General features: G+C 55.0%; 1 protein-coding gene across 1 annotated transcript; it reads left to right on the top strand.

Moving 5' to 3' along the window:
• Window positions 1-6: 6 nt before the first annotated feature.
• On the top strand, window positions 7-9665 carry NT5C1A (5'-nucleotidase, cytosolic IA). The gene is made up of 6 exons (XM_009284855.2): window positions 7-77; window positions 6177-6344; window positions 7198-7327; window positions 7645-7767; window positions 8215-8399; window positions 8689-9665. The coding sequence occupies exons 2-6, from the start codon at window positions 6231-6233 to the stop codon at window positions 9052-9054; spliced, it is 918 nt and encodes a 305-aa protein (XP_009283130.2). The 5' UTR covers window positions 7-77; window positions 6177-6230; the 3' UTR covers window positions 9055-9665.
• The last annotated feature ends 1386 nt before the right edge of the window (window positions 9666-11051 follow it).

Here is an 11051-nt window from a genome sequence, read left to right as displayed (position 1 = left end):
CGGGCGCGACGGGGCGGCCCTGGGAGGAGGCCAAGGCTTTCTACGACAACCTCGTCCCCAAGAAGAAGCCCAAATCGGTGAGAGCTCCCGAGGTGCCGAGCCGGGCAGTGCTCCCCACCCCGGAGGGGAACCAGCCCCTCTGGGTGCCCCATCTCCTCTGGGTACCTCCCCCTGCATGCCCCATCTCCTCCAGGTCCTCCTGGGTCTCTCCAGGTGCCCCATCTCCTACAGGTCCTCTGGGGTCCTCCTGGGTGCTTCATGTTCTTTGGGTTCCCCTGTGGAACCATCTGGGTCTCTCTGGGTGCTCCATCTCCTCCAGGTGCTCTGGGGTCCCCCGGGTGTCTCAGGTTTTTCTTTGACCCCTGCCTCCATCCAGGTCCTTGGGGAAGCCCTGGGTCTCTCCAGGTGCCCCCACTCCTCCATGGTGTGCCTGGGTTGCCCTTGGTTGCCTGGGTTCTCTCCAGATCCCCCTAGCCTCTCTGGGTCTCCCTCGGTTCCTGCAGGTCCCTGGGGTGTTCCCGGGTCCCTCTTGGGCAGAGGTGTCCTTGCAGAGCGGCTCTGTGCCCCATGAGCTGCCTGTCCCCTGTGCCAAGGCGGGAGGCCCTGCCAGGGGCAGGAGGGGTGGCTGCGGCAGAGCAGGGGGACAGCCCAGGGGCTGAATCCCTGCCTGGGGCAGCAGGGTGTCGCAGGAGCGTAGCTGCCCCTGTCAGGCTCGCCTGCTCCGGGAGATTAGAGGGAAAGCCTGTGTTATCTAACCAGGGCTGAGCCTTCCGGGTTTAAACATGGGAGCGCCTGGAAGTGCTGCTGTATCTCAGAATAGCTACAGCAGCCTGGCGGGGCTGGGGGCTGCGCCCCGGGGTGGGCTGGCCCTGGCCCTGCAGCCTGCGAGCCCACCCAGCCATAGCCGTCCTCGGGGCTGCGGGTCCCCCTGAAGTGTGGGGCTCCGGCAGAGGTGCTGCTCACGGTGAGGTCGGGAGCCTGGTGGCAGCCGACACCTTTCGCGGCAAAGCTCTGCATGTGACCTCTCCGCAAGGGGAGACGGCCAAGCCCCTGCTCCGCAGACCCCAACTTGGAGCAGCCCCTGTGCTGTCCCCGTTGGGGACCAGGCTGCAGCTCCCGGTCCTGTACCTGCTGCCAACTGGCAGCGCTGCTGCCTTCGCCCTTCCGGGAGGAGAGGGACAACCTGGCTTGGTGGCGGGATGCAGCTGGTTATCTTTCAGGCCATGCTTTCAGCCTCCTGCGGATGTCAGCCCAGGCTCCTCCTCTTCCTCTCCTTGCAACAAGCTCGGTGACCAGCACGTGTCCGTCTCTGCTGTACAGCTGGGGAAACTGAGGCACGGGGCAGTGATGTGGTTTGCTTACACAGCAAACTGGCGGCAGAGCCGAGATCCAGGCACTCAGGCCCTGAAGTTAGGCTGCGCCATCCACCCGTGTGGGGCTGGGGCCGATGCCCGTGGTGCCTGCCCAGCCCTGCGCCCGTCTGCCGGGGCAGGCTGGGGGCCCTGTGGCCAAGCAGCTCGGCTGTGCTCGCAAACTGGGCTGGGCTGCCCTGCCAGGCAGCTGTCACCGGGACATGATGGACGGCTGCAGAGCGCTTTTCTGCATTATAAATAATGCGTTTGGAAAACTCAAAAACATCTCAGCCATTGCCCTGAACTTTAATCTGATCCCGAGCAGGGGGCTCGCGGCCGCCCAGGGCTCCTTCGTGCACGTAGGAAATGGGAGTTTGCTGTCGTCTGTCTGCACCCTTGCAGGTGCCGGGTCTGTCCGTCCTCTCGGCCGAACATCTCTGCCAGCCGGAGCAGGTACCGGTGGGGGAGCAGGCGCGAGCTGTAGGGGCTGCTCCCTCCTGGAGATGGGCTGTAAGACAGCAGGAGGCAGGGTGGTTTTTGGGGACCGTTTTTGGGGAGCCCATTCCTGGCTGGGAAATGGACTAACAGGGCGTCCCCGCAGCCCATGGGGCTCCCCGCTTCGCAGGGGTCTCCGCTCTTCCCACGCCCCGGCTCCCACGCCTGCTCCGGCCTCGCTCCTGCCGGCTGGGGAGGTCAGCGATGAGACTTGTCACTCTTCAGCAATGCGGAAAATGTCCCCCAGCCTCTCCAGTGACACTGCGCAGGGAGGAGAGGCTGGGTTGGTGGCAGCTGGCCTGCTAGCTCCACTCCTCTGGGCACCCTGCTTGTCCCCTGCTCTGCCAGTCCCCTGCACCCATGGAGACCCATCCGGCTCACCAGGGTGCCTCATTTTTGGGATGCTTTAGCTGGGGTGGGGACCATGCTTGACCCTGGAGCAAGCCCTTCCTCTTCCCTTTCTGTGACCCAATCTCACACCAAAATTCGCTTCCAAATTTTGAATTTGGCCACAAGGATTTGGTCTTCTGCAGCATCCAGGGAAGTGCCCGGAGCTGCCAGAGTTCCTCCGGGTTTTTAGGATCGAAGTGGGTCCAGCAGATTCAGCCCCAGGCAATGCAAAAGGATCAAGGGGTGCAGAATGGGGTCCCCACTGTGGCTCCTGCCTCGGAGCCAGCCAGTGATGGCCTCCAGGGGTGGCGGTGGGGGGTGCCACTATGGGCACCTGTGGCTCTCACGGGTGGGAGGACACGGCCCCGCTGCGCATCCTGGGAGCGTGTGGGTTTTCCAAATGTCTGCCTCTAATCCTTGGGGGGCCGCTTAGGATTTACATCTGATTAAAAGGGCGATTTAAAGGCCTGCCAGCTGTTGGGTCTGCAGAGGAAAATGTGCCATTTCCAGTCACTACTGAAATACGTCTTTACCCCAAAACTGGGGTGTTTGCGTCTGGGGTAGGTTTTGCACTTCGTGGAGCCAGAGCCTGCTGGAAAGGTCACTTATGCTTCTGAGATGGGGTTTGGACCTCGTGGACCACCTGGAGGCTGTGCCAAGGGCTGATGTTCCTCTTCAGACATCTGGGCTGTCAGGACGTGTCCCTGCTCGTCCCTCCTGTCCAGCTGAGCCCAAAGATGGACCCAGGGTTGGGATGGGACCTTCCCCCATGCTGCCCTGCTCACACTTCTGTTAAACACATCATTAATCTCTTGCTTGATGTTCAGGATGGGGCTGGATCTGACCTTCCCGTGGGAAGGGAGGAAGAGAGAGGAGCTCACCATGAATCCCCAGGCAGCAAATTCGGTTGGATTCAGCTGAGCAGAGCCCTGCAGCCTCTTCCTGGGCTGGTGTTGGATGATGAGCTTTAATCGACCTTGGCTGACCTTGGATGCTGCTCTGAGGGCAAAACAGGGTTTGTCATTCAGAGTGTCCAAACCCGCCGGGGCTGGGGCAGCCAGAGCAGGAGGCTGTGCTGGGATTGGGTGCTGCGCGGGCTCCACGACAGCTTGTGGGACTAAATGCATCCCGACGAGGACTGCGAGTGGGACCCCTCCCATGCATACGCTTCCTGTTAAAAATGCAGGGTGTTTTCCCCCAAAACTGTGATGTTTCAAGGCAAAGTGGGGTTTGTTGGGTTGTTCACAGCACTCTGATGGAGGATTTGAGGTGCTGTGGTTCCTGTAGCGCTGTGACTTTTTAAAGCCCATTTTTTAAAGTAGTGATGATCATCTGCAGTACTAGTGGGGATAGAGAAGCATCCAAACAACCTTGAGCAGGGAATGCTTCCAAATGAAACCTCCACTTCAAAGAAATGTCGAAATGCAGCTCTGTCCTCGCAGAGCAGAATTGCCTTATTTTTTAAATGTCAGCGTTTCCCAGAGAACAGCAGGGCTGTTCCAGCCCAGCCAGAGCTGGGAGCTGCATTAGTGTCCGGGTGAGACTTTCCTGCAGAAAGCGCTCCAAAGGTGCAAATCTTCCTTGGCAGGAGCGAACAGGATCCGGCAGGTCCCATTCCCGGAGGCCGGGCTTCCCGCCCGCAGGCAGCTGGGGCTCCAGCAGCCCACGCTGGGGCAGAGTTAGGCCCCAAGCTTACAGTTATTTTTATTGCTGTTTTTATTAGCTCTTAAATTAACCTCCTGGAGGCTGGTGCCTTTAAATGGCAGGGAAGGGACCTTGAGCATCCTGTTGCTGTTGCGCAAGGTGCCTGTGCTCTTGGGACCTGCCTGGTGCAAGTGCCGCGGGAGATAGAGATGCAAATTCAGGCTGGGCACCCTGCTAGGCTCAGCTTATGGCCCCACACAAGCATCTCGCCCCCTTGAACATGCCTCTGCTGTGCGTGCTGCTGACCTACTTTCTCTGCTGGGGATCCTCCTGCAGGGCTGGCTGTGGAGGATGCTCTGCCCTGCGGTCCGTCGGGGACCAGGAGCGGGGAGCAAACGCCCGGCAGCTCAACTACGTACCCAGATAAATAACCCAGCGTCGCAGAGACTTGGGAGCAGCACGGAGTGCAGACTCCTTGCTGAAGGCTAATGGCCGGATGTCCCAAGACCTTTAATAGTTATTAATATTTTCAGCTAATAAATGGCCCATGACACCAGAGTTATTAATTAATGAGTTGGAGTGCCAAGTCTTGGCCCATGACAAGTTAATAGCTAATGCCCACCAGGTAGGTAAATGTAAAGTGGGGATCTGGCTGCGGTTGACTTGTGGGAGCGATGCTGGTGTCGCTGATCAGCTTCTGCGTGGACCTGGGTGATCCTGTGTGTCCTGGGGGTTGTTCACCTGCTTTCTCAAAAGAGCCACTTCCAAATGGGACGTTATTTCTCTGCAAACGCTGTGGGAAAGGGATCCCTCTGGCCACAGTGGTGTTCTCAGCCTGAGCTAATCTGTGTCTAGTCCTAATTGCCCACTGCTTAATCTGCTTGCTGGGGATTTTGGATACTGATGCAGCCTTGGAGAGGTGTCTGGGACCAACCGCGCTGCAGGGCTGGCCCCGGGCACTGCTTACGGGGTGCGGGCGCGGTGCTGGGAATGGCATGGGGGCTGTCATTGACTCATTCCTGGGTGCGTCTCCATGCTGGGCAGGATCTGCGGGGCTGGGATGGGGGCAGAGCGAGCCCCGGGGCAGGCCCAGCCCTGCGGGGAGTGATGAACCCGGGTGCGGATGAGGTACCTTGTCCTTGCAGGCTGCTGTTCCTGTAAAGCTCAGCCCTAGGAAGGGTGGGAGCTTGAACTTTGGAGCACCTGGGTGTGCAGAGTGGCTGGCCAAGGTGCCCTCCTGCCCCTGGGCAAATGACATTGCTGGAGGATTACTCACAGGGCAACATGCTACATGAGGATCCTGGAAATCACAGAGGAGCTGAGGGTGAGGTGTTTCTGAAGTGCTGATGGCCTGGATTTCACAGGCTCCCTGTGGAGATGCATCCCTGAGTGCAGCCAGAGAGCGCGCGGGCTGGGACTGCTCGCGGCTCCCGGGGAGCATCGCCTGTGCGAGCCCCCAAGCCCTGTCCTGCTCCCAGGACTCGCTGCAGGCACAGTCTGCTGGGGACAGGGCTGCCTGTGCCCCTGTCCCTCCTTAGGATTTGCTGTTCTGGGAGTGAGGATTTCTTGCTGGCCATCAGGAATTAATTTGCTTTCATGCTTGCAAGTGAGTGATGGGGATTAACACCCTTCTGCCCTCCAAGGGGAGAGGGAGAATGGGTAGGGGTCAAGATGAGATTGACTTTCCTGGTGTCCCCTCTCTCGCTGCCAAGTCCCACTAAAGGCCCCTTGTTGACTTCGGTGGATTTGGGATCAAGCCCTCAAACATTAATAATAATGACTCATAAATCATTGCTTGCACCACCTGTTTGTCATGTTTCCACCCACAATAACTATATCAAGTGTTTTTATAAGCTGAGCTGGCACGGGTTGTTTGTCACATCTGGACAGCATCGTGGGAGTGTGGATCTGGCCGAGCCGCAGTGCGTGGTTTTTCCTGGCTGGGGGGCAGAGAAAGCCATACAAATTCCTTCTACATGGGGTTGAGTGGTTCTCCTGGGATAGCACGTTGGGTCTGGATGGGTCCTGGAAGCCTGTTTGCAGTGGGAGGGCTTGGGCATGGTGCGAGCAGCAGAAAAAGGCTCTCAGGTATCCCAAATGTGTGGGGACGGTGCATCAGGGCTTCATCTGCTGCAGCATTGGAAGATCAGGGTTGCAGCTGCCCCATTATCCTCCAAATCTCTATGGAGGTGTCACCCACCCCGTGGCCTTTCATGTCGAAAGTTAACAGATGCCTTCTTGGGCAGCAGGGCGGGGTGGAGGGGCTGCCTCCCCATTTTCTCCCTTTCCCTGCAGCCAAAGCCCGAGAACGCCATCACCATCGCGGTGTCGTCACGAGCGCTTTTCCGCATGGAGGAGGAGCAGAAGATTTACAATGAGCAAGGGGTGGAGGCCTATGTGAAATACCAGCTGGACCATGAGAACGAGCCCTTCCTCCCTGGGGCTGCCTTCCCCTTCGTCAAGGTGAGCATCCACCCACCTAAGCTGAATCTGCACTGTGATCCTGACCCAAAAGTTTTGGGGAGAGGGGAGTGCTATGGGGTGCTCGCGTGGGGAAGGGATGGGAAATGAGCAGCGTGGCAGAAGGGATGTAGCTACGGAGCAAACAGAGGTCAAATAAACCTCCTGGCAAGTGATGTGCTTCTTCCAGGACTGAGGAAACGCTGAATTTTCCAAATTGGCAACTGAGCCCAAGAATTGAAGAAATCATCTCTTTGGATCATATTTAAAGTTTCCCTTTAGGGAGTTGTCATACCTTTTTTTTTATTACAATTTGTTTATTCTTTTAAATTGGCTGAATTTAGCCTTGCTACAGAGTCGGCCAATTTCTAATTTTGAAATGTTGAAATGAGGCAGTTCAAACTTCAAAAATATTTTCCAATTTCTGTCCCAGTTCCACTGGATTTAGTGCAGTTTTCTGTGCTGGCCCTCACTGAAGCAATCTCTTGCCCGTTCCCAATGAATAAACTAAATCCACTTGGTGGGGAGAGACTTGTTCTGTTTCTAATTGCTTGAAAAACACTTATCTGTAACTTTGAGCTAATTTATTCTCATCTCCTAATGAAAACTTGAAACCTTTTGTGTTTGAAAATAGAAGAGTAGCTATGTGTTTTTTTCCCCCAAATCAGTCTTTTTTTTCCCAGCTAAAGCTGCTTGCTGATGTCAGCTTGGCTCAGGGTGTAGTTGGGGTCGGGCCAGATCCCTGGTTTTGGTGAACAGAATTGTTTTGCTCAGTGATAAGGGGGTCAGGGCCATGCCTGGGGCTCGCTGACAGCCCCCCCCCCCCCCCCCCCCTCCTCGCCCTGGGGTGCTGCAGGCGCTGGAAGCGGTGAACACGCAGCTGCGCGAGCTCTACCCTGACAGTGAGGAGCTCTTCGACATCGTCCTCATGACCAACAACCATGCCCAGGTTGGGGTTCGCTTGATCAACAGTATCAACCACTATGGTAAGCTGAGAGCAAAGCTGTCCTTTGCGTGGGTGCTGGCGGGTTTTGGGCAGAGTGTTATTGCTTGGCAGCAAGATGAGAGATGCTTTCTCCTGTCTCTTCCTCCAAACCACGCACTGAGCCCACTTCTCCCAAATTTCCTGGGCTTTGAGTGGAAGTTGGCTGGTGGTGAGGATGCTCTGGCTGCCGGCCATGCTGTTGAATGGCAGTACCAAAATTAGCCCCCATCCTGCCGACTCTTGGGAGGCCACAGGGGAGCAGTGTCAAGGCTTGTTTGGGGGGCAGTCGGGCTCACCCCGGGGTCCATCTGCCCTCAGATCTGTTCATCGAGAGGTTCTGCATGACGGGAGGGAACAGCCCCATTTGTTACCTCAAGGCCTATCACACCAACCTCTACCTCTCCTCTGACGCTGAGAAAGTGAGTGGGGCCATTGAAGAGGGTGAGTCTGGGGTCCACCTTGGGATGGGGCAGCAGGGGGAGCCTGGAGCCCTCAGGGGGTTGGTGCCAGGAGTGGTAGCTCCAATGTCCCTGTCCCTGTGTTGATGTGCAGCTAGGGTCTGCCTTGTCCCACATCCCATCCTTGATGCTCCAAAGAGCCTCTAGTTTCCATAGAAATCAGGCTTTCCTCGAGCTCCACAGCTCTTCCAAGGCAAAGGCACTGTTTTTCCCTGTTAATTCTTGTATGCAAAGGGAAGTTTGTCATCTGGGGATTTGTTTTTGCTGCAAAAAGGTCTTGGGGCCAAGCTGCAGGCACTACTGGGTGCGTGCATTTCCTTGCAGCATTTGCCTCCAGGCCATTGTGTTTTGCTCTGCTCCGCAACGGATAAGCCACGAGGCCGGGTCCTTGGGTAACTGCCACCTCTTGCCTCGTGCTTTACCTCCACAGGGATTGCTGCAGCCACCATCTTCAGCCCCAGCAAAGACCTGGAGGTGTCGGAGAACCAGCTGCGGGTGGCATTTGATGGTGACGCCGTGCTCTTCTCTGATGAGTCGGAGCAGATCGTGAAGGCTCACGGCTTGGACATGTTCTTTGAGCATGAAAAGACTCACGAGAACAAGCCTCTGGCACAGGTAGCGCTGGGATGCAGCCAGAAAAGCCTCTGGGAGAGAGACAGCCTGCAGGGATGCTCTCGCCTCTGGGAACAAGCCAGGGGTCGGCATGTGGAGTGTGAGATGGGGTGGGTCAGCAGCCTGGTACTGCTGGCCCACAGGATGGCTGCGTCTGGCCCCTCACTGTCGTTTCTGGGGGCTCACAGGGAGAAGGGGTTAGCCAGCATGTCTGGCTCTGCTGGGACTGGGTGCCTGGAGAAAGGGATAGCATGGAGGTCTGCAAAGTGATGGTTTCTTCTTGCTTTGGCAGGGCCCCCTGAAGGGCTTCCTGGAGGCCCTGGGGAAGCTGCAGAAGAAGTTTTATTCCAAGGGGCTGAGGATGGAGTGTCCCATTCGCACCTACCTGGTCACTGCCAGGAGCGCGGCCAGCTCGGGAGCCCGGGCCCTAAAGACTCTGCGCAGTTGGGGCCTGGAGACGGATGAAGCTTTGTTCCTGGCCGGGGCTCCCAAGGGGCCGCTGCTGAAGAAGATCCGTCCTCACATCTTCTTCGATGACCAGATGTTCCACGTGGAGGGAGCCAAGGAGATGGGCACTGTCGCTGCCCACGTCCCCTACGGCATCGCCCAGAAGCACAAGCGGCCGGTGCAGGAGAAGCAAACCCCGAACAGCAAGTAGCGGAGCTGGCTGGTCCCGCGGCCCCCGGTGTGCGGCACAGGCTTCACCCCGTGCACCACGCTCTGACCTGGGTTGTGGTCTGCAAGGCAGAGAGTGTTTGCCCTGGCGAGTGCAAGGTTATTCCCCAGCGGGAGCCTTGTCGGGGGCACGGATGGAGGAGGGGGCTGACGAAAGGCTTCCTTTCGCCTCTGTATTCGTTGCAATGTCGTGGTGTTGTCCCCATTCCTTGTGGGGCCGGAGGTTCCCCTGCGCCGGGCAGCCCCATGAGCCGTTTCCCTGTTCATCCGCACTCTGCACTTGCTTCAGGCAAAACCCCTTGAGGATGGATCTCACCTTTTGTGGACTGTTTGTGCCAGGCAGGTTTAATCTATTGGCATTTCTTTAAAACCCCAGGTAATTCCCAAAGCCTTTGGGAATTTACAAAAACCCTTCTTGCAGCTTTGAAACAAAATGCTGTCCCTTTTAACTAAAATTAAACCATAATATTGTTCCTTCACAGACCCAGCCCCTGCTCCCCAGCCGGAAAATCTTCCATGTCTTTGTCCTTTGTCCTTTCACCAAGATTTTGTCAGCTGAACAGCTTTCCTTTCATGCACTAAGATTTGGAAAAATAGAAACAACAAAAACCCTTCTTGCAGCTTTGAAACAAAATGCTGTCCCTTTTAACTAAAATTAAACCATAATATTGTTCCTTCACAGACCCAGCCCCTGCTCCCCAGCCGGAAAATCTTCCATGTCTTTGTCCTTTGTCCTTTCACCAAGATTTTGTCAGCTGAACAGCTTTCCTTTCATGCACTAAGATTTGGAAAAATAGAAACAAACACTTACATATATTTAAAAAAAAAAAAATCCTGTTTCCTGCTTGGAGCGGCTAGTGTATTTTGTCAGCTGAACAGCTTTCCTTTCATGCACTAAGATTTGGAAAAATAGAAACAAACACTTACATATATTTAAAAAAAAAAAAATCCTGTTTCCTGCTTGGAGCTTTGGGCTAGTGTATTGTTGGCCCAGGTTTTTAAATCTGGGTTTCACAGTTGCATGAGTTAGCACTTCAAAATAATCATCTCAGTGAGGCATCCAAAGCCAGCTCTCGTCTGAGCCGTCCAGGGTCCACAGACACATGCCTAGGGCTTGAATTACGTTAAAAGCAGGCCCTAATATATTTAGGATATCACTTGAAGTCGATTTAGGTAAATCTGCAGAGAATTTCAGCCTGGGAGTTTTAGAGGATTTTTTCCCCCTTTCTAGGCTGAGCCCCTATGGGTTGATAATCTTTCTCCTCAGCTTCTTAAAACCTCTGGTGTTTCCTAAAATAGACACCTCTGCTAGTGATGCTGTGAGAGAGAACCAAATCTCCAATTAAAAAACAGTAAGAGAAATCAATTGGAGAGCTGCTCCGAAATCGGTGTGAAAATCACACTGACGTTTCTGCAAAAAGCCCTGTCCCAAAGGACACTCTGGGGAAAAAAATTTAAAGATTACTTCTTTCTTGTGGTTTTGTGGGGTTTTTTTGGGTTTTTTTTTTAGGCGGTACACCCCATGGCTGGGCACGAAGGATGCCCAGCCTTATCTGATAGTAGTTTTCTACAAACGCCAACTCCATGGGCTGAAGTTTTCCGAGGTATGTGTCTGCCTCTGGCTTGACTTTGCAGGGAGGTTTCAGCTAAAACAGCTCCGCCGTTCCCGACAGCGAGGCTAGACCTCGAGTTATCGCACTTTTGACGAATATATAAACAAGCTAGTGATGCCTTCAGTGGCTCAGGAGACTGTTTTCTCATTGCATTAAATCCTGCTCTAGCAGTGAAAAGCAAATTGCACTTTTTTCCCCCCTGAACTATCTCACTTTCACAGACTGTTATTTGTCACATCTGGGTGACAAGCACCTTAGAGGAAGGTCTAAAATCCAAACAAACAAAAAAAGTCTTGAAAGAAATGAGCATCTCGGTAACACATCTGTTAATATATAGGTTTATAAAAAGGTCTCATCTTTTTAATGT

This window comes from Aptenodytes forsteri, unplaced genomic scaffold, assembly GCF_000699145.1.
Source record: "Aptenodytes forsteri isolate BGI_AS27 unplaced genomic scaffold, ASM69914v1 Scaffold7, whole genome shotgun sequence".
In the NCBI taxonomy this organism is placed as follows: domain Eukaryota; kingdom Metazoa; phylum Chordata; class Aves; order Sphenisciformes; family Spheniscidae; genus Aptenodytes; species Aptenodytes forsteri.
This window is presented reverse-complemented; position numbering and strand designations above follow the sequence as displayed.

What these genes read in the sequence shown, in the direction of transcription:
- NT5C1A (XM_009284855.2), top strand. Translation starts at nt 6,231, where the DNA reads ATGGAGGAGGAGCAGAAGATTTACAATGAGCAAGGGGTGGAGGCCTAT. An exon ending in GAGTGGGGCCATTGAAGAGG is followed by an intron (nt 7,768 to 8,214) that starts GTGAGTCTGGGG and finishes TTACCTCCACAG; the next exon opens with GGATTGCTGCAGCCACCATC. An exon ending in AGAACAAGCCTCTGGCACAG is followed by an intron (nt 8,400 to 8,688) that starts GTAGCGCTGGGA and finishes TTGCTTTGGCAG; the next exon opens with GGCCCCCTGAAGGGCTTCCT.